Raw genomic sequence first — 27,774 nt, 5'->3', positions numbered from 1 at the left:
AGATTTGTACTTAGATAGGTAACACAACAGACGAGGAAGTCATCTTCTATGCACACCACGTTTTATTCTTAATCAGAAACAGGAAGCACATGACATGCAAGGGACATCACTCAAACATTATAAGACTAATACAAGAAGAGTGAGTTCCCCTCAATATAAAGCTCAATATATTACATCCCTTTACCCTTAGTAAATAATAACATAGCTTTCAAGAGAATAAATGATAGTATCCTAAAATCACCTTGCTATTTCCTTCTTTAATTTAAAACATTAGAATTGCCAAGCAATAATAAAAGAAAGATTGAACAATGATCCTCTTTTCAATTAATAACACTTCAAAAGTCAATACAAAACATTATATGCATTCCTTCCGAAATGTTAAACAATTTAATAAATCACTAAATATATTGTAACATGAGCATTATATGATTTGAATCATTTGGTAGATTAAATCCTTACAAATGCAAAATATGCTGCAACATAATTAAAATACAAAACAATGATGTCAAAGTCCTATTAACCTTTAAAATGATAGGTCTAACTTATCTGGGACTTTGATCGTCCTGTTTGACCTTCTCAGTGGCTTTTGATTTGGTGACTCAAGATTCTGACCATCTGGACTCTCTAGCTCAGGAAGTCCAGGATCTAAATCATTAATTCCAGAATTTACATTTTCTGACTAGACTACTTGGTTCACTCATATCAACAGAACTTGGTTGTGGAACAAACTGACTTGGTGTGAACCGGTCAGATCTGGTGGGATTGATAGATTCACACTTATTATCTGCACAAGTTATTTTTAACTGGTCTGCATGTCTACGGACAATAAGTCCATTATTTGTTTTTACTTTATAAGACACAGGTCCTGTACATTGAACAATTTGACCAGGCATCCATTTTTCCCCTCTCCCATAATTTCTCAGATACACATTATCATTAACTGACTCTTCAGGCCAACCATTCTTACAGTACTCATATACTTTTATCAAGCACTCATCTTTTTGTGTTTCTCTCTTAACATCATTCACATTTATTTTGGAGTTATCCATGATAGTGAAAAGAACAAATACATCTTCTGGTACACAACTAAGGCTTTGGTTTTTTAAAGGTAAACGACTAAGACTATCTGCACTATTCTCAGATCCAGGTTTGTATTTCAATTCATAATTGTATGCGGCTAGTGTGATAGCCCACCTTTGAACCCTTGGTGAGGCATGCTCAGGCAGGGGTTTGTTTTCCCCAAACAAACCCAGCAATGGCTTATGATCTGTAAAGATGGTGAACACCCTACCAAACAGAAACTTGTGAAATTTCTTAACACCAAAAATGATGCCTAAGCCTTCCCTATCTAACTGAGAATAATTTTTCTCAGCCTGGTTCAAAGATCTACTGGCAAAAGCAATGGGTCTGTCACCATTTTCATCTATGTGGGATAAAACTGCTCCCACACCATCTGGTGAAGCATCACATGTTAAGATAAGTCTTTTCCATGGGTCATAGTGAGTTAGCAAAGTGTCAGAAGACAAAGCTTCTTTTGCTGCATTAAAAGCAGCATCTTGTTTTTTACCCCAGTGCCAAGTTGCATTTTTCTGCAGCAGCTTGTACAGTGGTGATAGTTTACCAGCCAGATTCCCTATGAACTTCGCATAGTAATTTATCAAGCCCAAAAAAGCTCTTAGCTGTTGGGTATTTTCAGGTTTGGGTGCTTCTTTAATTGCTTTTGTTTTCTCAGGTTGAGGTCTGAGACCCTGTTTGCTCAAACTCTAACCCAGAAACTAATATCTGTCAGCATGAATTGACATTTATCTTTGTTTATCTTTAAACCCTTTTCACCAACTATTTTCAAGACTTTATCAAGTGTTTTAAGATGTTCAGTGTCATTCTTACCAGTTATGTATACATTGTCAAAGTAAACACAAACATTTGGAATGTCCTGAAAAATACTGTCCATGACAGCCTGGAAAATTCCAGGGCTAGATAATATACCAAAACATAGTCTTTCATATTGGTATAGTCCTTTATGTGTGTTTAGACTTTTGAATCTGGATGCAGTTCTAGTTGAGTGTAAGCATGACTAAAGTCTAATTCAGTGAATTTGTCTCCTCCTGCCAAATTCAAAGAAATTTCCTCAATGTTAGGAATAGGGTACCTATTTAGCTCTATTTGCTTATTTAGTGTAGCTTTATAGTCGCCACAAATTCTTACAGAACCATCCTTCTTTAACACTGGCAAAATGGGCGTTGCCCAATTGGAATAGTCTACCTTCTCTTTGATGCCATTAGATTCAAATCTACTTAGCTCATTTTCAATTTTATCCCTCATTGCATAAGGTGGAACTCTAGCTTTGCGGTATCTTGGATTTGTGTCTTTAATGCTTATCTTCACTGTCCTATCATTTAGTAACCCTGAACTACCAAAGACACCTTCATTTTCAGATACAACTTTATCTATTGAAGTAAAACTAGATTCTCTTGCTTTGTTCACTGAAAATATACTCCCCCAGTCTAACTTAAGATAAACTAACCAGTTCCTACCTAGTAATGGTGGTCCATTTCCTTCAACTACAAGAAGAGGAAGTTTAACACTTTGGCCATTATAGCTTACATGAACCATACACTCTCCTATCACCGGAACATTGTCACCTGTTTATGTTGTTAGGCACTTGTGACATGGTTGTAGAGGCACTGATCCTCCTGTGACAGCGTCAAAGTCCTTCTTTGTGATGACGGTTAGAGATGCTCCCGTGTCAAGTTGGAAGATGATGCTCTTACCGTTGATATAAACTGGTACGTTGATGGGAGCATGACTTGTTGATTTCACAGAGAACAGGTTGAACTCCGGCTGCGGATCAGTTTGAGCAATTTCACAGGTAGAGTGGTTCATTGGTTGGGTTAGGCTGTCTTGGTGACAGTTAACATAGTGCTGCCTTTGGTTGCGGTTCTGTCTTGACTGGCTAGATCTAGCAACAGACGAAGACTTTGCAAAGCAGAACTGGGCAATGTGACCTTGCTTACTGCACTTATAGCAAGTTGCTGACTTGAACTTGCATCGATGAGATGCATGGGGACCATTGCATCGATGACATTTTTGATAATTCTTGCTAGATTTATATCTAGGCTTTGAACGTGAAGGCTGTTTAGCATAAGTTGAAATGCTCTGATGGGGTTGGTGTTTGTTGACTAACCTGCTGTCTACTGCATGGATCCCTGAGGGCGTCAGAGATCTCGCCGCATCAGATGACTGCTGGAATGAAGTTGCAAGTTGTATTGCTTTTTCCAATGTTAGATCTGACTCGAGAAGCAACTTTCTTTGAACATCAGGGCTGTTTACACCTGTCACAAACTTTTCACATGGTCTGTCAGACAGCGTGTCCCCGAATTCACATAATTCACTTAGATGACGTAAAGCAGCAACATATTCTGATATTGATTCGTTTGGTTGACGAGTCCTACCGTCAAATCTGGCTCTACACAGGAACTTGGGTGGTGCGGGCGCATGGTGGTCTGTTAGCAGTTTGCTCAGCTCGTTAAAGCTCTTGGTAGCTGGACTAGCTGGTGCGCATAAGTCCTTTAATAGCCTAAATTGTTGAGGCCCTATGACTGTTAACAAAACAGCTCTCTTTTTGGTTTCTATCGTCACGTCGTTAGCTTAAAGGTAAAAGCTTAACCTATCTAGATAATCATGAATGGTTTCTTCATTTGAATTAAATTCTTTTATCTGGCCATACAGCGCCATTATCCTACAAATACTTAGCCAATTATGCTCTAGCAAGCTTCTTCTTAAGTAAGCATGTGCTCTTTTTAGTGGATTGATCTATTCTCGTCGCCAATGTAATGGATTGTGGTTTTATTATAACACAATAGACGATGAAGCCATGTTTATGCACCGTGTCTTTATTCTGCATCAACAACCGGAACATGACATGCAAGGGACATCACTCAAAACATTATAAAATATAAGACTAATACAAGAAGAGTGAGTTCCCTTGAATTTACAAAGCTCACTATATTACACTTTTGTTTAGCTACACCATTTTGATACTGTTGTAATTTTACTTTTCAGACAATATACAAAATTCTTAAGATTTTGATAACTGATGTAAATGATAACACACCACAATTTTTTTAACGTTCCATATGATGTGGAGGTTAATGAGTTAAAAATTATTAAATAACTTGATTTAGCAATTTCTTTTTGTGTTATTGTATGTATCACCAATTAGGTGAAGTCGATCTAATTTATAAATTTACTACCCAAAAACTACCTAAAAAGCTCTGCTTGGTTTAAAATTATATATATATCTATCATATTTTAGCTGACCCCTATAGGTGTAATTGTCTACTTTGCCATTTCTGCCACTGACAGAGATGAAGGTCCAAACTCACAAATTGTTTATATTTTGAAAGATGATACAACCAGACAGGTTAATATGAACCTATTTTTTTTACGGCTAAATACTGTCGCTTAAGTTTCCAACATTTATTTGAACTTTACCATTCATAAAGTTCAGTTTATGGGTCCCAACAACATCTTTCTTTCCTACTTTAAATTAAAATTTTATCTACTAAAAAATACACTTTTTTTCAGTTTAAAAATGGTACACAGTACTTTTCCTTGCCTTCTGAGCAAGAAGGTATTGCAAATGTAAAAGGATTTCTGGACTTTGAGAGCATGTACAATGTGACCAGAGATACAAGCAAGACATTCTACATGTAAGCCCTGCTAGGGGGGGATACCTAATATCTACCCTTCTAGGCTTATCTATCAAAATCTGTCCGGTCAGTGCAACCGTGGTAGAACCCACAGTGGTTAAACCCTAACCTTAGTCTAAATAATAAGCTACTAAAATGAAACAAAAACTTTTACAGTTAATAAAATTTATTTATCAAGAATGACTAATATAAAATTTATTCAACAAAATATGGAACCAAAAGTTATAAAAAAAGAATAGATAAAAACTGACACAAAACAGAACCAAACGAAACAAACTTTTTACATCAAACAAAACACCCAATTTCGGACCACCGTCCTAGAAAGAGGAAAAATAAGACAAATCAATTTAAAATGTAAAAAAAGTTATACACAAGGCAGTAAGCTGACACAATTGTCAGCCTAAACAAGAGGCTCTCATAAATGAAAGTAAAATCTACAATAATCCATGACTAAACCCAGGCCATCGTGCTACCACGTGGTCTGGATAAAACAAACATCGAAACTTCTCAAAGTCAAGACTAAATAGATCTAGTATATAGTCACTTTGTATACAAAATAAGCAAACAAAAATATGGAAAACATAATAAAACACTATAAAAATAACCCTACGTTACCATACACCACATAAACGTGACACAGAAACTCTTCAACACACAGGCCTCGACATTCCAGCAGAATGTCCCTCCCTGTCGACACACCACATTCACGAACAAAGAAACCAATACTACGAACAAAGAAACCAATGCTGCGCACAAGAAAATAGTCCCTAATACAATAATAAGTAACATTCAGGACATAAAGCAAAGTGGAGCAACAATCCAAAACAAAGTTTGCATAAATAATAACATTAAAATATAAACAAGACACAATAACCAGGCTACAAACCATTGTAAAATCGAAATCATACCAGCGCCATAATAGCGGACTACTTAACTAAGTAACATTCAGGACATAAAGCAAAGTGGAGCAACAATCCAAAACAAAGTTTGCATAAATAATAACATTAAAATATAAACAAGACACAATAACCAGGCTACAAACCATTGTAAAATCGAAATCATACCAGCGCCATAATAGCGGACTACTTAACTAAAAACCACAACAATCCTCAAAGGAACATAAAAAGCGACATTCGCCTTCTTAGTTACAAATAATTATAATAACAGATAAACACACTCCAGCCGCTCGCATACATTATCAATGTGATTGCAAGGGTAAATTTATAAACATCTTTCTTTGGCTTTTAATCAACATTTGCAAGTTTTAATTGAATAACACAAACATCAAACCTTATAAACTGTATTGTTGGGACCAGGACAATGCTGCTAATGCAAGTCTGCGAAGATCAAGTATAACAACATTGACAGTAAAAATTTTGGATGGAGATGATCTGGGTCCTGAGTTTGTGTATGATTCCTGTATACTCAGTTATGAACAGGTCTATCCTTTTTGTATCAGACCAAAGTACACCACAACACTACTCTCAGGTACTAACCAGGTAAGAAATTTTTCATTACATTAGTAAACAATAATATTAATATAGACTAATAATAGAAAATCTTTTTTTTGCTATTATTCTACATGTTTTAAAATTTATAAACGGTGAGGAAAAAATTAAATAAATATTGTTTTTGATTTAGGAATTAGAGCTGAAATTTCAGCCAGTTCCAACTAATCCCAGTAATACAGATAATATAAATATAATAATGCAAGATAGAGACACTCTAAACTCACCAGTTACTTGTATTATACTAAACAGTAAGTAGACATTTTATAATCAAAATACAGCATATATTAATTGAAGACTAATTTATGTTTTCAGTAAATGTCAAAATCTTTTTGTAAGCTCATTCAAATTCAACTCAAATTTTTATATATATTTTTTTTTTGTATTTTGGAATTTTTCAATAAAAATAAACATAAAAATTAGTAAAAGATGTATACGTAGAACATTCATAATTTTGAAACAAACAATTAATTTTAACAACAAATGTAAGCCCTGCTAGGGGGGGATACCTTAAAATCTATCTAACCCTTCCCTAGGCTTATCTAACTACTGTCCGGTCAGTGCAAGTCCGGCTAAACCCAGACTGGTTAATAACCTAACCTTAGTCTAAATTAAAAAAACAGAAAAACTCTACAATTTAATAAAATTTATTTCATGAAAATATGGAACCAATAAAAAAATAGATAAAAACTGCTGACACAAAACAGACAAAACAAAACCAAACAAAACAGTTTATATACAGACAAAACATTACGTTCGACCATTTGCTGGTGTTGCACCGACTTATGATGTCTAGGATGGCCCAGGCCCTGACACACAGAAACCTCCCTTCATCCATTCTCGACATCCAAAAGTCCACACCAAACAAAACACTACGTAAAACCACTACGTACAATACGTTACGTACAAAACAATACGTACACAACAAACTTTTTACACCAAACAAAACAATTCATATATAACAAAACACCCAGCCAAGTTGCACAAGCAACCTCACTGGAAGGGGGGGGGGGGGGAAGAGAAAAAGAAAAGGAAAACATAAGAAAAATGCATGGTAATGGCAGATATATACATAAATATATACACAAGTTCAAAATGCTACCTACCACTACTATCTAGCTAAAGCCTCGAGTAAAACTAATCCTTACTATACAATTCTAAAAGCAATTCTCAAAAACAACTAACCACTGTCTAAAGAAGAACTAGCAACTTAAAAATAACGTGTAAACAAATCCATCGTAGAACCAATCTTTCCTACACAAGGAAGCCCGAAGCCATTGGTTTACATAAACAACATCTATATTGATAACATTAAAGTTAACACACTCCGCTAAGGCCCCAATGAAGGCAGACACAAAGCAAGCGATACTCAACATGACGTTGCACGAAACAGCACACACATTAATTTTAAACAACCTAAAACTCGAGGCAACTAAAATATACTAATCTAATTACTGTCTAAAACAACTGACTATTGACTAAGCCAATCCTAGTCAATAACACATCATAAAACAATCAAGTAAATGCACACACGCATTCACACTAGTTTAGGAAACACTCCTAAACATACTGGCCTAAACCACGTGGTCCGAAACACACGCCACGGGTTTAGAAAACACCAAAAATACATTTTAATTCAAAATAACAGAATAACACACCACGTGCATACCAGACATGCCGATGCTCACTATCTCGTTTTAGACGAAAATGAAAGAAAACGAGAAACATCGACAGTCGCATTCATACAAATCACATAAAGATAAAGTATAAACAAACAAATACCTCCACGCGTGCGGTGCGCCACGCAGAAACCTGACCCGACCTACATCTCGCCGCGGGTCAAAAAAAGGAAGAAAATCACGCCGAGCGGTCAATTTATAGTGACCGCTTCGGACGGAAGGGGACTCCGTGCCGTTCCCCATTGGACCACCATGCACTCCCAGATTCGCAACAAATAAAATAATACAAAAAAAATCCATTCACCCGCTCACACAAATAATAAACAAGTTAATTAAAAAGTCTAGTGACAATTTTAGCGCAATTTCCTTATGTTATCTAAAAATAGCTTTGTCGTGGCGTAAATCAAGAGCAGGGTTAGTAAAACCATTGGTTAAAATACATGTTTTATTTACAATAGAGTTACATGACTAAAAACCATTGCGCGCCTAGCTACTGAACGTGATGACGCAGCCATTGAACGTGATGGCGCAGCTATTGAACGTGATGACGCGTGTGGTGTGGTTGGAAAAAATGCCTACTAATTCGGTCCAAATTTTAATTAATTCAAAATTTTTTTTGTGACCGAACGAAAGGATATTTGAAAACTTTCTTCGGTAATATTGTTTTAAATTATGGCAGGAATCGATTGGTACATGTTTCAAGTCGCTAAGTGGTCTGGTTGCCGAGATATGGGCCAAAAACTGCTTTTTTCGAGGTTTTTTGGCTTTTCCGGGAAATCCATGAAAGAAACCCGGAATTTGTTTGGCCTATGTTCATCCTAGTAACTTGCTTAACATATTTGCTTTTGGAACTAGTCCTCGATATTGCTTCGTTGAGGAGGAGATACGACTTAAAGCTGCGGACACACATCCATCCATTCCCAGAAAAGACGAGTTAATAAACGCAAATCTCCACAATGTAAATTGCACTAAAAACTAGAACAGCTGAGCAAGAAGGAAAAAATAATGTAATTATTCAATGTGTAACATTTGTTTATTCCCAGCTGAACCAGCAGGGTACACAGACTATTTCACAGCTACAGCCATCCAGATAGGCGCCAGCAAGCAGTACAGGTGTAGAATTGTGAAGAAAGCTGGAAGTGTTCTGACTAGATCTGTTGTCTCAAGTCTGGAACTTATCATTGTGGTAAATCAATTCTCTCGATAGTTTTCTGGGTATTTGATGGTTTGGTTTTGTCTTTTTAATAAAATCTCTTAACAGTTTCGGTTATAAAATTGCCCATTATATATTGATATTTAACTTTGTTCAACATTATTAAGTACTAGTTATTTATTCAGGATGAGGTTTTAGTCTTAACTGTGTATCATTTTTTTATTTGATTGTGAAAATCAACTTCAATAGACACATCTCACTCCCCTGCCATTCATAATGATATCATATGAAAAAGCTTTCTAGAAGTTTTTATTTCTTTACTACGTGTGGGATTGTATTTTGCATTTCTAGATTGAATGGAAATTATTTTACAGGCAATTTAGCAGTCTTTTAATCGCAGAGAAGAAGATGCCATAGTGTCAATACAGATAACTCCTACAAACCTGGACCCACCCACCATCACACCATCCAGTGGGGTTGGCTACATCTATGAGAACTCTCCAGCCTTGACTTTGGTCTCTGACACCATCAGTGTTACAAACGCTTTCAAGCTGACATTTCAAGATCCTGATCTGGTAGGTTGTGAGCTACATTACTCAGCTGAACACTACTTTTATCAGCACTTATTCTTCATCTATCTATATACTATTAAAAGTCAAGTTTGTTTACATGTTTGAATATTTATTTGTTTGCCTGATCGAAAATTGTGATATGTTCGACTCTATCTGGAAAGCTGTAAAATGGTATGCAGGTAGAGAATAATTTTTTAATGCAGACAGACTGTTGATCACAAATTTATTTAAAGACGTTAATTAATTAATTGATTTATTCATATGCAGATTAACCCATTTTTTTAAAAAAGATTTGAAAAGCCACTAGACTCGACGGAAACAGTGACGTCACATGATGTGTTTATTTTTTTACATCGATAATGGCGGCCTATCGAAGAAGATTGTGTTCCCATTCCAATGTTTAACGCATTCTAAAGCTAATTTTCTGTCGGCTTTAACTTTAACAATACGTCCGTTTGCTGTATTTATTACGTTCCAACACTTATATCAATTTTCAACTGTCTTTTTCATTTAGTTTTACAATAAATTTCTCTAGGTCTCAGCTGTCGAAGGAAAGTTATTTATAGATCTAGATCTAGAATCTAGAATCTAAAAATCTAGGTCAAATCCAAGATTTATTAGTTATAAATACAATAAAAAAAAACGAAACTTTAGCAAACCAGTCGTAGATCTAGAATATAGATAATTCTATCTAGATTTAGATAATAATGAGTTTCTATATACTAAACTATTTTAGACCTTTATTATTTTATATAAATCTTTTTTTGTATAGCTATGAAATATGCTAATTAGGAAATGCTGGATGCGGGGCCTATTTGCATAACTTAAGATTCATACGCGGCTTCTATACCGCTAAGTGTGCAAAATTATAGACGTAAACTCTAGATATAGCTCAGTCGTAGATCTAAAATATAGATAATTTTCTATCTAGATTTAGATAATAATGATTTTCTATATACTAAACTATTTTAGACCTTTATTATTTTATATAAATCTTTGTTTGGAATATGGTAATTTTGAAATGCTCGCTCCGGGCCTATAAGCGTAGCTAATGATTAGATCTAGATTCTAGGTCTAGCAAGAAAAACTAAACATAAGAAGACTTAAGCAAAAGAGTCGTAGAATCTAGACTAGATCTAGATAATTCTATCTAGATCTAGATAATTTCAGACCTTCTTTATTTTATATAAATCTTTGTTTGGCTAATTTAAGATAAAATTTAATTTGAAAGTTACTACTACTAGAACTAGAGTTAGATCTAGATCTATGCGCGTAAGGAGACTCAAAGTATAGTATAAAACTTCACTTATAATGTCAAGAGTAAATAGCTAACTTGGTAGTGAGGTCGGCTCTCATGTGGGTGGCACAGGTTCTAGACCAATTCGTCAATGATTTTTTTTTTCAATTTTTTTTTTAGATGTGAATAATAAAGTTGCCCATCTGAACTTGGCAGGATACAGGGCTGGTGAAGTAGAGTTTGTCTGTTTCTTTGTCCTAAGCATATGAAAGGATAGTGTGGTCAGAGACATGCTCGGCTGGAATCGTTTTTTAAACGATAAAAACATGTTGTCTGAGACTTGGCGGGACACTGGGCAGGTGAAGTAGAGTTGAGTAGGTCACCTATGAAGTCAGTATATGAAGGGATAGTCCGAAATCGGTGTTTTCGGTGTTTTTAAAAGATAAAAAACAATTTTTTGAAAGTGGGGTCTGTTTTTTTTTTGACGATAAGTGACACTGCAGTAGCGTAGCGAGGGGGGGGGGGGGGCGGGGGGGAAGGGGAGGTGGAGGGAGGTGGAGGGGGGGGGGGGGCGGGGGGACATATGTTGGGGCGCCAAAATGGTTTGGAAAAATAAATTGAAAGGTTGAGGGGGGTTCAAATCGAAAGTTTGAGTGGGGGGGGGGGGGTGCACATCAAAAGTTTGAAGGGGGGGGGGGTTGAAAATTGAAATCTTGGGAGGGGGGGTTAAAATCGAAAAGTTTGTCCCCGGGCGCCAGGAAGGGTCGCTATGCCTCTGAGTGACAGAAGTGATGTTTTTTGATGGATGACCCCCGAAACCCACAGTTATCCAACGGATGACGGGTATTCTAGTATACTACTAAAAGTCAAGTTTGTTTACATGTTTGAATATTTATTTGTTTGTTTGTTTGTTTGCCTGATCGACTATTGCTCATGGTTGCACTAATCGTGGAAAGCTGTAAAATAGTATGTAGGTAGAGAAAAAATTTTGTTTTAAGACAGACTGTTAATCACAAATTTATTTAAAGACGTTAATTAATTTATTGATTTATTCATACGCAGAGTAACCCATTTTTTTTAAAAAGATTAAAACTACCACTACACTCGGCGGGACCGTGACGTCACAGGTTTTTGTTTAATCTTTAGTACAATAAAATGGCGGCGTCTATCGAAGAAAATTGTGTTCCCATTCACAAGTTTAACGCGTTCTAAATCTAATTTTCTGTGGGTCATAACTTTAACAATACGTCCGTTTGCTGTATTTATTACGTTCCAACACTTATATCAATTTTCAACTGTCTTTTTTCATTTAGTTTTACAATAAATTTCTCTAGATCTAAAGATCAGCTGTCGAAGGAAAGTTATGAATCTAGCCTAGATTTAGATCTAGATCTAGCCTAGATCTAGGTCACTAGACTCAATGTAAATTCTACATCTAGAATCTATTTCAGGCCTTAATACATCTAGAATCTATTTCAGGCCTTAATTATTTTATATAAATCTTTGTTTGGCTAATTTAAGATAAAATTTAATTTGAAAGTTACTAGATTCTACTACTAGACTTAGATCTAGATCTATGCGCGGAGACTCAAAAGTATAGTATAAAAATTCATTTGTGACGTCACGAGTAAATAGCTAAGTTTGTAGCGTAGTCCGCTCTCATGCGGGTGGTACAAGTTCAAGACCAATATGTCAATGATATTTTTTTTTCTATTTTTTTTTTTTAGATGTGAATGATAAAGTTGCCTATCTGAACTTGGCAGGATACAGGGCAGGTGAAGTAGAGTTCATCTGTTTCTTTGTCCTAAGCATATGAAAGGATAGTGTGGTCAGAGACATGCTCGGCTGGAATCGTTTTTTAAACGATAAAAACATGTTGTCTGAGACTTGGCGGGACACTGGGCAGGTGAAGTAGAGTTGAGTAGGTCACATGTGACGTCAGTATATGAAGGGATAGTCCGAAATCGGTGTTTTCGGTGTTTTTAAAAGATAAACATATTTTTGAATGTGGGGTCTGTTTTTGTGACGATAAGTGACACTGCAGTAGCGTAGCGAGGAGGGGGGGGGGGCGGGAGGGGAGGAGGGGGGGAGAGGGGAGGCGGGGGGAGGTGGAGGGGGGGGGGGCGGGGGGACATATGTTGGGGCGCCAAAATGGTTTGGAAAAATAAATTGAAAGGTTGAGGGGGGTTCAAATCGAAAGTTTGAGTGGGGGGGGGGGGGGTGCACATCAAAAGTTTGAGGGGGGGGGGGGTTAAAATCGAAAAGTTTGTCCCCGGGCGCCGGGAAGGCTCGCTATGCCTCTGAGTGACAGACGTGATGTTTTTTGATGGATGACCCCCGAAACCCACAGTTATCCAACGGATGACGGGTATTCTAGTAAGCTTCTAAAAATGTAGGTTGCACCATTGTTCTAAGTTCTCAACCAAGAAGTGTCTGTTGATGAAAATGATGCTAATTTTCTTGTGGCAGCTACAGAGCCTTATTATTAAAATAGACCTATATTTAATAATTGTTCAACCCAGAGATATTTAAATTTTATAGAGACAACAGAAATACTTCTTTAAAATTAATTGAATCAATTTTGTGTTTTATTTCCATATTAAAAAAACTGTTTTGTTCATTGAAAATTATTGGAAAATCATATAGACCATAATCTTTTCCAGGATGCATGATTTGAGAATAATATTTAATGAATTAGTGGGTCATTGAGCTGCAATCCATTCTAGTGTAAGGGCTTATATATTAAGTACAGATAGGCGAACACTGCATTAATAAAAAAGAAAGATTGTAATTCCTTTTTTCAGCAAGCTTCTGAAGTTAAGAGCTACAATTTTGTTCTGGGTGATAATGTAGGTAGTACTGACTCTTCAGCTTTCTCCGTACTAACGGTGAACAATGAGGCAAGATTGTATTTGAACACTGCCGTGAACTATGAGTCAAAGAACAGCTATGTATTTCTCGTTACAACTCAAGGAATGACTGGAGCTAAAATATATGCAACAGCTACTGTCACAGTCAGTGTTCTGGTTAGTATATTTTCTTTTGAGCTTCTCAGATGTGAAAAAATGTAGATGCTGAATGAATGTTTAATTTTTTTTTAATTGAAAGTTTTATAATAATACATGTTTTTCAAGTATGTAATATAGTTGATTTAAAGATTACATGGCTTAAATTAACATATATTTTAAATAATAGAAAGAATAATAGAAAGAATAAATTTTTTCTTACTAATAACTAGCTGAACAGGTGCATGTTGGTTCAACCTGAGAAGAAAAAAACTTACCATTATAACATTCAATTATTACCAGTGGTATTATTTTAGAAGTGCAAACTCATTTTATGACAGATCTTGTTCAAGTGGTTGATTTAAAAATGCATGTGCGTTGCATAAGAAAAATACTTTAAAAAAACTTTTTAAAAAACGACGTTTTTCTTGTGGACTAAAAAGTAGAAAATAACTATTTACATACATTTGATGACAAAAAACGTGGGTACGTTCACCATCAAATTTCCCGACCCATCTGCCCGACCCACGTTTTTTGTCATCAAATGTATGTAAATAGTTATTTTCTACTTTTTAGTCCACAAGAAAAACGTCGTTTTTTAAAAAGTTTTTTTTAAGTATTTTATTTTCTCCTTTTTAGTCCGTTTGCTACACATGAAAAACGTGGTTTTTAAAAAAGTTTTTTATATAGTTTATTTTCTACTTTATCTAATGACTTGATTAAGTATGAATTGACTAAGTGTTTATAAATACACGGACTAAAAAAATCTTGAGCGACCAGGATTCGAACCTGGGTTGTCGCGGCCACAACGAGAAGTACTAACCACTATACGATCACGGCCAGCGCGCTCACATCGATTGGGGCCGAAGTAACTGTGTCAATAAGCTTCCAGTCTTGTCGGTATCTTTAGAAATCATGTCCTCAATTTTATGGTCCTTGGGGCGTAATTAAATTAAGCTAATTACGGTCTCTAATTGCTAGTTTTTATGATTGCATCTGAAATTGTTAGGTGAAAGTAACCTGCATGCCAAATTTCAGATCTATAGAGCAATCAGAAGTGGGCTAATTTTCGATGTCAATTTTAACAACAAACACACAAACGCGAAGCTGAGTTAATAAAAACGTGTTAATAAAAATTAAAATATAGATATACATATGTGAGCGGGTGAATGGATTATTTATTTTGTATTAATTTTATTTGTTGCGAATCTGGGAGTGCATGGTGGTCCAATGGGGAACAGCACGGGGTCCCCCTTCCGCTCGAAGCGGTCACTATAAATTGACCGCTCGGAGTGATTTTCTTCCTTTTTTTGACCCGCGGCGAGATGTAGGTCGGGTCAGGTTTCTGCGTGGCGCACCGCACGCGTGGAGTGAGGTTGCTTGGGCAACTTGGCTGGGTGTTTTGTTATATATGAATTGTTTTGTTTGTAAAAAGTTTGTTGTGTACGTATTGTGTTCTACGTAATGTATTGTACGTAACGTATTGTACGTAGTGGTTTTACGTAGTGTTTTGTTTGGTGTGGACTTTTGGATGTCGAGAATGGATGAAGGGAGGTTTCTGTGTGTCAGGGCCTGGACCATCCTAGACATCATAAGTCGAGGCAACACCAGCAAATGGTCGAACGTAATGTTTTGTTGTATATAAACTGTGTTGTTTGGTTTTGTTTTGTCTGTTTTGTGTATTCAGTAGTTTTTCCATTTTTTTATTTTCATTGGTTCCATGAAATAAATTTTATTAAGTTGTAAAAGTTTTTCTGTTTTTTTAATTTAGACTAAGGTTAGGTTATTAACCAGCCTGGGTTTAGCCGGGCTTGCACTGACCGGACAGTAGGTAGTAGATAAGCCTAGGGAAGGGTAGAGTAGATTTTAAGGTATCCCCCCCTAGCAGGGCTTACAAATTGGTAGCACGAGTGGGGTCAGTGCTTTAGTCTAGTTAAATTTTTGTTTTTCTGTTAGGGCTAGTGTAGCTTAGATAAATTTTTGTTTTGATAGGCCCTTTTTGGAACCATATGTGTTTAGTTTATGTTTAGTGTAGGAATTGTTTGTTGTTTAAAACACCCAGAGATGTGCATGGGTGAGCCTCTAGTGTGCTAGGCGGGACAAGGCGCGGTGTGTGGCGCGTGATCTGGTGTGTGAGGCAGACCTACCAGCGAGAGGCCTACAGCGAAAACCCCTTGACCCACAAAGAGGGCTACTGGACACCCGCCCCACAGGTGTGTCGAGTCGGACACACGATCGTTGGGGGCGGGTAACAGTCGGAGAGCCAGTGGGGCAAGGCGGTTGCGTCACCACCTGGCCCAACCAAGCGGACGCTCCCTACCAACGAGAGGCCTATGACGTAAATTCCTGAACCCACAAAGAGGGCTACTGGACACCCGCCCCACAGGTGTGTCGAAGCGGAGGCACGATTGTTGGGGGCGGGTAACAGTCGGAGAGCCAGTGGTGGAAGGCGGGTGCGTCATCTCCGGACCGACCTAGCGGACGCTCCACCGGTGTGCCTACGGTGACGCAAGACCAGAAGGCGTGTACAGATGAGACGTTGCAACGGCGAGTCATTAGTAGCGGGCGGGTCTAGGCTGACCCTCCCCCCTTGTCCTTCCGGATGAACGGCCGACAGGACTAGTAGCGCGAATCAGCCCTCAGTGAGAGGAACACTATCTTGGTGCCTTGAGTTTTTTTAGGGAGCACAGAGACGCAAGATTAATGTTAATGGAAATTGTTTTTTTGCATTCAAGCTTATAGGCTTGGTGTAAGAGATGGGTGCATGTTTTATTTTAAGATTGTTATATGTATTTTTTTGTCTTACAGGGACTGTAAGATTTTTAAAAGGGGTGAATGTGAGCGGGTGAATGGATTATTTATTTTGTATTAATTTTATTTGTTGCGAATCTGGGAGTGCATGGTGGTCCAATGGGGAACAGCACGGGGTCCCCCTTCCGCTCGAAGCGGTCAGTATAAATTGACCGCTCGGAGTGATTTTCTTCCTTTTTTTGACCCGCGGCGAGATGTAGGTCGGGTCAGGTTTCTGCGTGGCGCACCGCACGCGTGGAGTGAGGTTGCTTGGGCAACTTGGCTGGGTGTTTTGTTATATATGAATTGTTTTGTTTGTAAAAAGTTTGTTGTGTACGTATTGTGTTCTACGTAATGTATTGTACGTAACGTATTGTACGTAGTGGTTTTACGTAGTGTTTTGTTTGGTGTGGACTTTTGGATGTCGAGAATGGATGAAGGGAGGTTTCTGTGTGTCAGGGCCTGGACCATCCTAGACATCATAAGTCGAGGCAACACCAGCAAATGGTCGAACGTAATGTTTTGTTGTATATAAACTGTGTTGTTTGGTTTTGTTTTGTCTGTTTTGTGTATTCAGTAGTTTTTCCATTTTTTTATTTTCATTGGTTCCATGAAATAAATTTTATTAAGTTGTAAAAGTTTTTCTGTTTTTTTAATTTAGACTAAGGTTAGGTTATTAACCAGCCTGGGTTTAGCCGGGCTTGCACTGACCGGACAGTAGGTAGTAGATAAGCCTAGGGAAGGGTAGAGTAGATTTTAAGGTATCCCCCCCTAGCAGGGCTTACACATATTAATGCAAAACATGGTAAAAGAAAACATTCAATACATTCAGTATGTAATGCATGAAAACCTTGAGTGTACATCAATCACCCTCCTTATGGGTGAGGTAGAACACCCCTTGATGACCGCTTGACCGCTCAGATTGCAGGTGTGGCACTGGGTGCTAGTGATAGCAACTGGTTAAAATACTGCAGAGGCGCTAAGTGACAATCCTGTTACTGTTTAATCTTCAATGGTAGTAGCCCACCATGTCCCTTATTTAGGATTTTCAAGTAAAAACACAATAAATGTGTTCTAATAAGGTTTTACATCCATTTAAAATGAGCTACCTCTCCTATTCATATTTTGTGTATATTTCAGGACATGAATGATAACCCCCCAGTGATTGGACAATACACTGCAACAGTTATTGTACTGGAAACTGTAGCTATAGGCTCAGCTCTGGGTAATTTTACAGCTACAGATGCAGATGGGACGGTAAGTATCCAGATTTTTCTAGTAATGTTTTATTTATTTTTTAAATCAAGTTAGTTATACTGTTTTATAAGAAAACCCCATAAATCTAATGACAATGTAATGTAAACTATGGCTTGACACTAAAATCTTCAACAATATCATCTATGTAGCTTTTATATAAAGTTAAACTCAGTTTGAGAAAACTTTGTTATTATACACTGGAAAAATAATATATAGTTTAGTGAGGTTTTTTTTGGTCTCTTGGAATTAAATAAATCATATTTTTATTTAATAATAGTTGATAATGATGATTAGTAAATAATATAAACTAAAAATACTACAATTTTAAGTACTTTAATATTTAATGAGTTATTGCCTGTTGTATACAATTACAACAACAAAAATAAAAAATAAAAATGTACACAAATTCTTTGAGATAATTTCAAATCCTCTTCTGACCAGTCACCAAACAACAGGATAGAGTACAAAGTACAAAGTGTCAGCCCAAACAGTGGTAGCAACCTCTTCTATGTTGGTGAGAAGAGTGCTATTCTAACAGTTGCATCCTCACTCCAAGCTGACAGGACTGTCAACACTTATACTGTAAGTCTTGTCATATTTTATATGGGAATTAAAAGAGTAACAAATACAACAGGGAAACTGCTTCCTCTTCAAAATTTGCTTTTGTTGTTACGTTTTGTTTTATTATTGTCATTTAAAAAATAAAATAACTTGCTAAACACAATTTACCTCAATTACATCATATTTGTAACAGATAATTAAATTCAGCTGTGTAATTATAACATTTTTTTTACTGTGAAACTCATCAAGAGTTTTCTCTGGCTATTTTTTAAATGTATGTGTCTTTAATCCTTCATTTTGTAGAGGAGCATTAGCCTCAAACTACACTTACAAGAAGAAGATTTGTTCTACTATTTTAAGCTGCTGCCTACTAAATTTAAAAATGCATACTTAATTCTTTACATAATGCTCATTGGATTCTGCTTCTCGTTTCAGGTCACTGTCATTGCCTTTGATTTGGGGACGCCATCTTTAACTGCCACTGGTATAGTCACAGTGACATTAAAGCGCAACACCACACCACCTACCTGTAGTAGCACTAGAGCTAGTGCAGGGCTTCTCTTAATATTCAGTGCTGCTGCTCATATTATTGTATGCAACCGATATCTTATTGCTTAACATGTTTGTATAGTTTTATTGTGATTTGTTTACTAATTTTTGTGTTTGATTTGAAAATTTAAATTTAAAAAGGTTGTCCGTGTAGTTTTGATATCTTGGATGGCATCTTGTGATCAAATTTTCACCAACTTGTACAAATACAGAAATAAATTTATTGCATACTTTAAATGTAGGCTACATCAAAATCCAGCGAAAAATATCTAGACATGAGGTGTGACATATTTAATAACATTTCTAAAAATTCTCAATTGCAAATATAAAATATAAATGAAGCCAGAACTGAATCACAATATATATATATATATATATATATATATATATATATATATATATATATATATATATATATATATATATATATATATATATATATACATATATATATATATATATATATATATATATATATATATATATATATATATATATATATATATATATATATATATATATATATATATATATTCAGCCAGAACTGAATCACAATATATATATATATATATATATTATATATATATATATATATATATATATATATATATATATATATATATATATATATATATATATATATATATATATATATATATATATATATATATATAATTTTAAGTTTTGACTGTTAGCGGTTTCAAAGGGAGGCTAGAACCTTATCTTGAAACCTATTGGTTAAAACTCAGTTACAGAACTTGGTCTTAGTTACCTCACTTTCTTTTGGTAAAAGTTTAAATTTTAGTTTAAAAAAAAAGATTACTTAAACATGAATGGTTTTTTTTTTTCAGTTGTTTCTTTTTACTATCCTACATAATAGGCAACAGATTTTACTTGATGCTGATGGCCCATTATTCCCTTATAGTTATTGGTCACTTAATATAAATATTTCTGTTATCAACATTTTATGTAAACCCAGCTCACCTGACTCATCAAATAATTGCTTCCACCAAGTTAGCTCCCTTTTTGTTATTGAGTTTGTAACCTTTCATTGGCAACAATTTGTTTAATATGTAAATAGATTAATAATGAGACATGCAGGTAAAAATATTGTTTTTGCAATTCCCAGTAAAGAGGTGAATGATCAATACAGTGATCTAACCCATACCATATCATTATGTTAAAAATGATCTTTAAAGAACAAAAAAAAAACAGTAGCTAATTAAAAAAAATGAATGATCGGAATTGCAAGACCAATAATATTGTTTTACGTTATTATTCAGAATGTTCTACCTATTAAATTTTTTTTTCTACTTGATAGAAAAGTTTGATTTTATACCAATTCTGATTTTAAAAACTTTTATTATGCTCTATTTTTTAGCATTTATGATGACAATATATTTAATTCTGTTTGTAGACAACATATTTTTGTAAAAACAAATAGTGTTAAACAACTATATTACATACTAAATAATTATTGAACTATTTTGACATTTACAATTAAATTTGTAGAAAGATACATAGTTATATTAAGAGAGTGATTATTTCCTCTAGTTCGCTTGTCTTAATTAATATTCGAGGAATCATTATGTCTGTCAATTTTTTTTATTATAAAAAATATTGTGTTGCGTTAATTGTTTTTGGTTGTATTGTGTGTATATTTTGTTTGTTTGTTTGTTAAGAGTGATAAATTGTTTTGTTTTGTCGGCCTACATTGTGTGTTTTTTCTTATTTCTTCTGAGTACAACTTTCAATTTATTTTACATCATAGCGAAGCAATGACATACAGCTAGTATATATAATTTTGTGACCAAGTGCCATCTTAAATAAATCGCCAGGTTAAAAGGCACTGAAATCAAAATGGGATTTTTCCTAAATGACATTAAGTCTTTTAACATACACACCTCCGTAACCCTGGCTATTCTTCACATAAGGTCCAACTATTCTTTCTGACGAATTCCCTAAAAATTACCTGTTTTTTTATAGCACCTCATAGAGTACCTTGTGAGTGGTAAAATATTAAATGTTTATTAGTCAATAAAATGTACATGATTCATTACATTAACAAGAAGAATAGCATAGAACTTTAACAGCTCGCAAAATATGCATTTGGCTTTGTTTGATGGAAACAGTGCTTGTTAAAAGTCTAGTGCAATTATAAATTTCGAAGATTTTCAAAATTCGATACAAAAACAGTGTCACACACCTCCCCTTTGTCTAGGGTACGGTCGCTTCGCATTTGACCTGAGCTGACTGGAGATAGTTGGACGCGAATCAGCCCCCGACCTGACATGGGATGTAAATTTGGGAAACACGTAAAGTGATACCGATGAAGACGTCCTATAGTGAGCAGACTGGATGCCTGTAATATACAGTTAGTGACGTGATGAACGCTAGTCCTGACTTTCTTGTTGTAGATGTCGTATATGAAGCCCTACTTGTCTTGGTATAACAAAATTAACATTCAGTTGCGTGCAGAGGGTGGGAAGAAGGCGACGAGGGGGGGGGAGGAGGCCCTTAGGATCTATATCAAGGGGTAGTAGACAGAGTGATTTATTATTATTTCTTTTTTTGGAAGAAAGTTAAAAGTGTTGATGTAGCATGTTTTCTCTATCATTAGCAAGTTAACGTCATGGTGTCACCACCCCCCCCCCCCCCCATCCACCCTTGTCGGGATTTATCAAATTTGCTCTTAAAAGACTATTAACACTCTAATTAACCACTTTTTAAAGTGAAACTATCATTTTTTGTATGTTTTGCTTTTTTTTTGCCTTGGTGTCACCCCCAACCCTAAATGGTGTCACCCGGTGCGGTACGCACCCTTCCCCTCGCTACGCCCCTGCTTTTATATTAACAATTAGTCATCAATAAACAATTTAAACAACTTTATTTTCTTAATTATTTGGCACGTAATTGAATTTTCTAAAGTGATTTGGTATGAATTACATAACTGTCAAAAGTGATTTAATATCTTAGCAAGGAAAAAAAACAACTAAGAACATTGGGTTAAAACGTGGGAGATGTAAACATCTGCTATTAAAGTTTTATAGACTCCAAAACATTTATGTGTTATTATGTGTGTATGCATATTATATAGGACTATACACACACACACATATATAAATATATATATATATATATATATATATATATATATATATATATATATATATATATATATATATATATATATATATATATATATATATATATGTGTGTGTGTGTGTGTATATATATATATATATATATATATATATATATATATATATATATATATATATATATATATATATATATATATATATATATTAGCCGTCACGGCCAGGCCCTGCTCTGGTTTCTGTGAAAAACCTATCAGTAAAGGACCATGACATTTGTGTTTTGTTATCAGCATTTACATTTTAACCCGGCATTGCTCACCCTAATCACAACCAGCCAAGACCAAAACACACAAAAAAAGAACCGCGAACATAACACAAACACAACACAACCACAACACAACACAATCACGACACAACACAAACAAAACACAACACAAACAAAACACAACACAAACAAAAACACAACACAAACACAACACACCACAAACCGGGACGGCTAGTATTATATAAAATTGTATATCTTCTTGTAGTTTGGTGCAGGTGTCTATAAAAGAGCTTTCTGAAACCTATCTGTAAAGAAACATGACATGTGTGTTTAATAAACGGCATATACCCGGCATTGCCCAACCTAACCACAACCAACCAAAACCAAAACACAACTAAAAAAAGGAAACATAACATTAACGCAAACACTAATACAAGCGATAACACAAACCCAACCACAAACACAAACGAAAACACAAAACCAACCACAAACACAAATACAAACACAAACACAAAGAAAAAAACACAAACAAAAACTAAAAACTAAAAAGAAAGAACGAAAAAGAACCAAATCAAAACGCTAACCCAACCACTAACGCAAACCCAAATCGCACCATGCTGGGCGCCGGCGGAATCGCCTGTTTCAGCTTAATAAAAGACTTTAATACACCAAATTATTTAAAGTCTTTTGCACTCACTTAAACGAACGTAGGTGCCAAACCGAACACGGGAACGCCCGGGGCCCCAAATAGCACCCGGTCTGGGCGCCTGAGGATTCACGGATTCGATTCGCTTAATGACTATTGTAACCTTTTTTAACCATACTCTATGGCACTGTATAAAGCGAAATTATGCACCATAGCGCTCACAGGATAGCCCAGGGCGTCAAATTGAACCCTGGTGAGGCGCCCGCGGACGCGCCTATTTTAATATAATGAACAATTATAATACTCCAAGCTTATCCGTAAACGGAAAGAAATAAACATATAGGACATGTTGGACCTGGCATATTAACTGTTATTGATTTTTTTTTAAATAATTAGTAAACAGTAATTTCAGTGTAGTGAATAAATAAAAGGCAGTATTAAAAATATCTATAACATTGCACTTGATCAATCCCCGCTAATTATGTAATTATTTTTTTCCCATCACCAAAACAAAGTAATAAAAAGTAAACTCTGTTCCACCCGATGTTTTTTTAAAGGGAAGTAACCGTGTTTTTCTAATCAAGATACGTAATGAGCCTAAAGGACTAAATGCAAATAATTTTCAGACACAATTATAAATTTTATAAACGTGAATTTTTATTTTTTATTTTATGTAATGTATATATTGATAATTATTATTCAAAGTAAGCGAAATGAAAATTATTTTAAAACACTTTCAATATTAATTTTCAAACTCATAAATTTTGACCTTGAGCATTTTAAAAATCTAACACTTGAAACCATGGAAGTATCGGTTTTTCTTATATTCCTTTGTAATCCACGACAAACATAATTACATACATACAGAATTTCCAACTATATATATATACTAGCCGTCCCGGCCAGGCCCTGCTCTGGCTTCTGTGAAAAACCTTTCTGTTAAAGACCATCACCTGTGTGTTTAGTAATCATCATAAACCCGGCATTGCCCACCCAAACCACAACCAACCAAAACCAAAACAACAAAACGCAAACATAACGCTAACACAATTACAAATACAAACGAAAACAAAAACCTAACAACAAACCCAACCACAACCACAAACACCGATACAAACACAAAGAAAAAACAAACAAAAAAGCAAACGAAAACAAAAACCTAACAACAAACCCAACCACAACCACAAACACCAATACCAACCAATAACAACACAAAAAAACGAAAAAGCAAACGAAAACAAACCAAATCCAAACGCAAAACCAACAAAAAACACAAATACAAACCCAAAGAAAAAAACAAAAACAAAAAGGAAAAAAGAAAGAACAAAAAACGAACCAAATCAAACCGCAACCACTAACGCAAACCCAACGGAATCGCCTGTTTTAGCTTAATAAACGACTATAGTACCCACACTTATTCATAGTCTTTTGCACTCACTTAAACGAACGCGCCTGTTTCAATTTAATTAACAATTTTAATACTCCAAGCTTATCCGTAAAATACCTACAACATTTGCACTTGATCAATCCCCGCTAATTATGTAATTATTTTTTTCCCAACACCAAAACAAAGTAATAAAAAGTAAATTCTTTTCCACTAATGCAATGGTTTTATAAAGGGAAGTAATTGTGTTTTCCTAATTTATCAAAGGGAAGTAAGTGCTATAGGACTAAATAAAGACATAATTAGACTTTTTGTAAAAGATGATATTTTTTAAACACTTGTGTTTAATGAACATGCCGACAACTATTACTATCAGTTTGAAAAATGAAAATTATTTCCCAACACTTTCAATAGTAATTTTTTTAACTCATAAATTCAGACAAACGCGCACGATAACTGTCTAACACTTTAATCCATTGAAGTATGTCAACGACAAACATATGTATTTTTACATACAGAATTGAGCTTTATATATTAGATATATATATATATATATATATATATATATATATATATATATATATATATATATATATATATATATATATATAATGGAAAAAAACAGGTCCCGCGCGGATTGTTGGCCCTAGGCCCCGCGTATTCCCAACGCCGGCTCTGCTTCTAGTTTTACAATGTTAATCAAATAGTCTTTGTATTAGATCGATGTTAACAAGTGGACTTATAAGTAACGTCGGGGCACACGGTCATTTTTTTAGGATTTTAGGAAATGGCAGATTTTCGACGTGGAGTGACATAAATATTATTTTGATAATTAATTATCGAAATGTACTTAAAAAATGATATTTACGCATGTATAAGAAGGTTAGCATATGGTTTACCTAAGAAATATTGTAATTACTTGTTAATTTATAGTAGTAAAAGAATAAGAAGAATAAAGGTAGCAGATTTAGGCTCGTTTTCTAGGTTTAGTTAACTTCATTTGTATACCAAAGCTTAGTTCTAGTAGTAAGATTTAATTTGTTAGTTATATTTACTGCAATAAACTGTCTTGCCTACAATAACTAGTATTTACGTAATGTATAGCTGCAGACTAGTAATAGTCCATACTTCTGCATATAATATAGATCTATATGGTAAATTTTAATCCGTAAACAGGAAACAGTAGGCCACTTTGGCTATCCTAAACACATTGAGCTCACTTCTATTTATGAACTTAACACTGTAGTGTAGACTTGTCATAACATTATAGTAGGCTACAATTATACTAGTATTACGAGTAGTTGTGTACTGAATGACTAGGCTTTTGTTTGTTTATGCGGCTCATTGTAAGTAATAGCTATTGGAAGCTTCCAGGAAAAGCATGTTTATTCCGGCAACCGTTGCTACACCAGAATGACCACAGACAAGAATGAGGGAGCATGACATGTCGGCAACTTTTGCTGTGTTTGAGGTCTAAGATGTGTTCTGACAGAAAATTCAATAGAAATCGTACTCAAAATATACTTTTGTGCTGTATTTATGAGTGAAAATTACAAAAAAATGACTGTTATAATGATTGATATGTTATAAGTTAATAAATTGTATCGTTTGTTCCTGTTTTGTAAAAAAAAAAATTTTTGGAAAAAAATGTCCTACATTCCTGACGGTACTTATAAGTACCAATATCTGTTTGGGCCATTAAAAATTTATGAAACGAAATTTCCTTTGCCGTATGCTTTAAATGTGCCAAAAGCAATATGATAACACATTGTTTAAGAACATTTTTTATTCAGAACATAATTCCGTAAATAAGGGGTTAAGAGCCGAATTACACAGTGGCTCTGTTGGAAAAACGGTCATTTTAGTTTCACGTGTGCAGCAGTTAAGATAAACATTTTTTCGGTGGTCTACTGTATCATTCTTTAACGTGTGAGTTTTAAATTAAGCTAGTGTTTGCTTGTTACTTAATTAATTAATCAATTAGCAGATAGATTATTTGTCTTACTCGCCTGGAACTAAAAAATTCCAAACCAATTTTACAACAACAAAAAAAACAACAGAATACTTCTTTTTAAAATGTGTATTTATGTATAATAATGCACCACTAAATAGGCCTGTATAATTTTATAGAAAAATAGACTCGTTATCACATTGCATCGTCATCGGATCTCGACCTAAGTGTCAAGTTTGAAAGAAACCGGGTCTGTTTCAGTAGGTGAAACTTGAAACTTCGATCACAAGTTTACATCAAGCAAGCAAAACACAAAGCAGGAGGATTCAAGTTAAATTAAAATATATAATAAGTAATCTTTGTCAGAGGCGTCGCGAGGTGGTTTGGCGCGGGGGGGGGGGGGGGGGGCGGACCGTACCGGGTGACTCCATTTAAGGAGGTGAAACCAAGGCAAAAATAAGAAAATATTTAGAGAAAAACAATGATCGTTCCAGTTAAATGAATGATTAATTAGAGTTAAATAATGTTCTAAGAGCCAAGTTGATAAATCCCGACAAGAGTGGGGGGGGGGGGGGAGAGTTTGACACTATGGCGAAAACCTGATAATGATAGAGAAATGCCACATCCAGTCGTATTAATGACCTACTATAGATAAACATCGTTACTATTACCTGTGCACAGTTTAAAGGTATCACGGGGGGGGGGGGGGAGGGGGTGACACCAACTAAACGTTGTAACATTTGCCTGAGGAAAAAGCTTTTGTTGAGAATTGTAATAACCGATATGTCAATCGACTACTGGGATGGGGGGTGACACCAAATTTAATAATTTTCTACAAAAACAATGAATTAATAACTGTAAGAATTAGGCCCCTCAATTCTTTTTGTAAGTGGATTAATAATTGTTGTCGCCATTCGACAAAAAAATAAGGGGTGGGGTGACACCAAACACACCGAAGTTGATTGGGGTGAAATCAAATTGGAAATTTACAAATCTACATATCAAAAGGCAATAAAAACCGAGCAACAGAAAAATAGAGCTAGTTGTCTTGCAACATTGACACATTTTGACGCTGTTCGTCAGCTATGAAAAGAGTTGCCATTCGTTTGAAATAATAAATTTGTGTATATTATGCAATGGAATTTGAAAAATTATAATAATATAATTACAAATTTAGTATACTCATTAGAGGTAAATAGCTTCTAGCCGATATAAACGTTATAAAAGAAGTGTTTGGTCGCTATGTCACTCATTTTCCTATACATAAATAATAAACCGGGCGTGATCTCCCCTAAACTTTCAGGAATATTCTTATATAACACTACGGGGGATGGCACCTTGGGATATAGACATAATTGTTAATCCATTTTTAATTACTCAAACTTTTTACCTAGCTGTAACGGT

At 35.1% G+C, this 27,774-nt stretch overlaps 1 protein-coding gene and 1 long non-coding RNA gene across 2 annotated transcripts; both read left to right on the top strand.

Annotated features, from left to right (window-relative positions):
- Positions 1-9,338: 9,338 nt before the first annotated feature.
- Positions 9,339-13,932, top strand: LOC131940667 (uncharacterized). The gene is made up of 3 exons (XM_059299397.1): positions 9,339-9,386; positions 9,439-9,627; positions 13,666-13,932. Exons 1-3 carry the CDS (start codon positions 9,339-9,341, stop codon positions 13,930-13,932), a joined length of 504 nt encoding a protein of 167 aa, XP_059155380.1.
- A 3,883-nt stretch (positions 13,933-17,815) lies between these two features.
- On the top strand, positions 17,816-19,084 carry LOC131940826 (uncharacterized). Its single transcript, XR_009386585.1, has 3 exons — positions 17,816-17,913; positions 18,355-18,495; positions 18,910-19,084. It is a non-coding gene; the product is annotated as an uncharacterized LOC131940826 (long non-coding RNA).
- Positions 19,085-27,774: the final 8,690 nt, after the last annotated feature.

Source organism: Physella acuta, unplaced genomic scaffold, assembly GCF_028476545.2.
Source record: "Physella acuta isolate Inbredline_101_S28 unplaced genomic scaffold, ASM2847654v3 ptg000023l, whole genome shotgun sequence".
NCBI lineage: Eukaryota > Metazoa > Mollusca > Gastropoda > Physidae > Physella > Physella acuta.
Note: the sequence above shows the minus strand (reverse complement) of the source record. Positions and strands in the feature narration are given on the sequence as shown.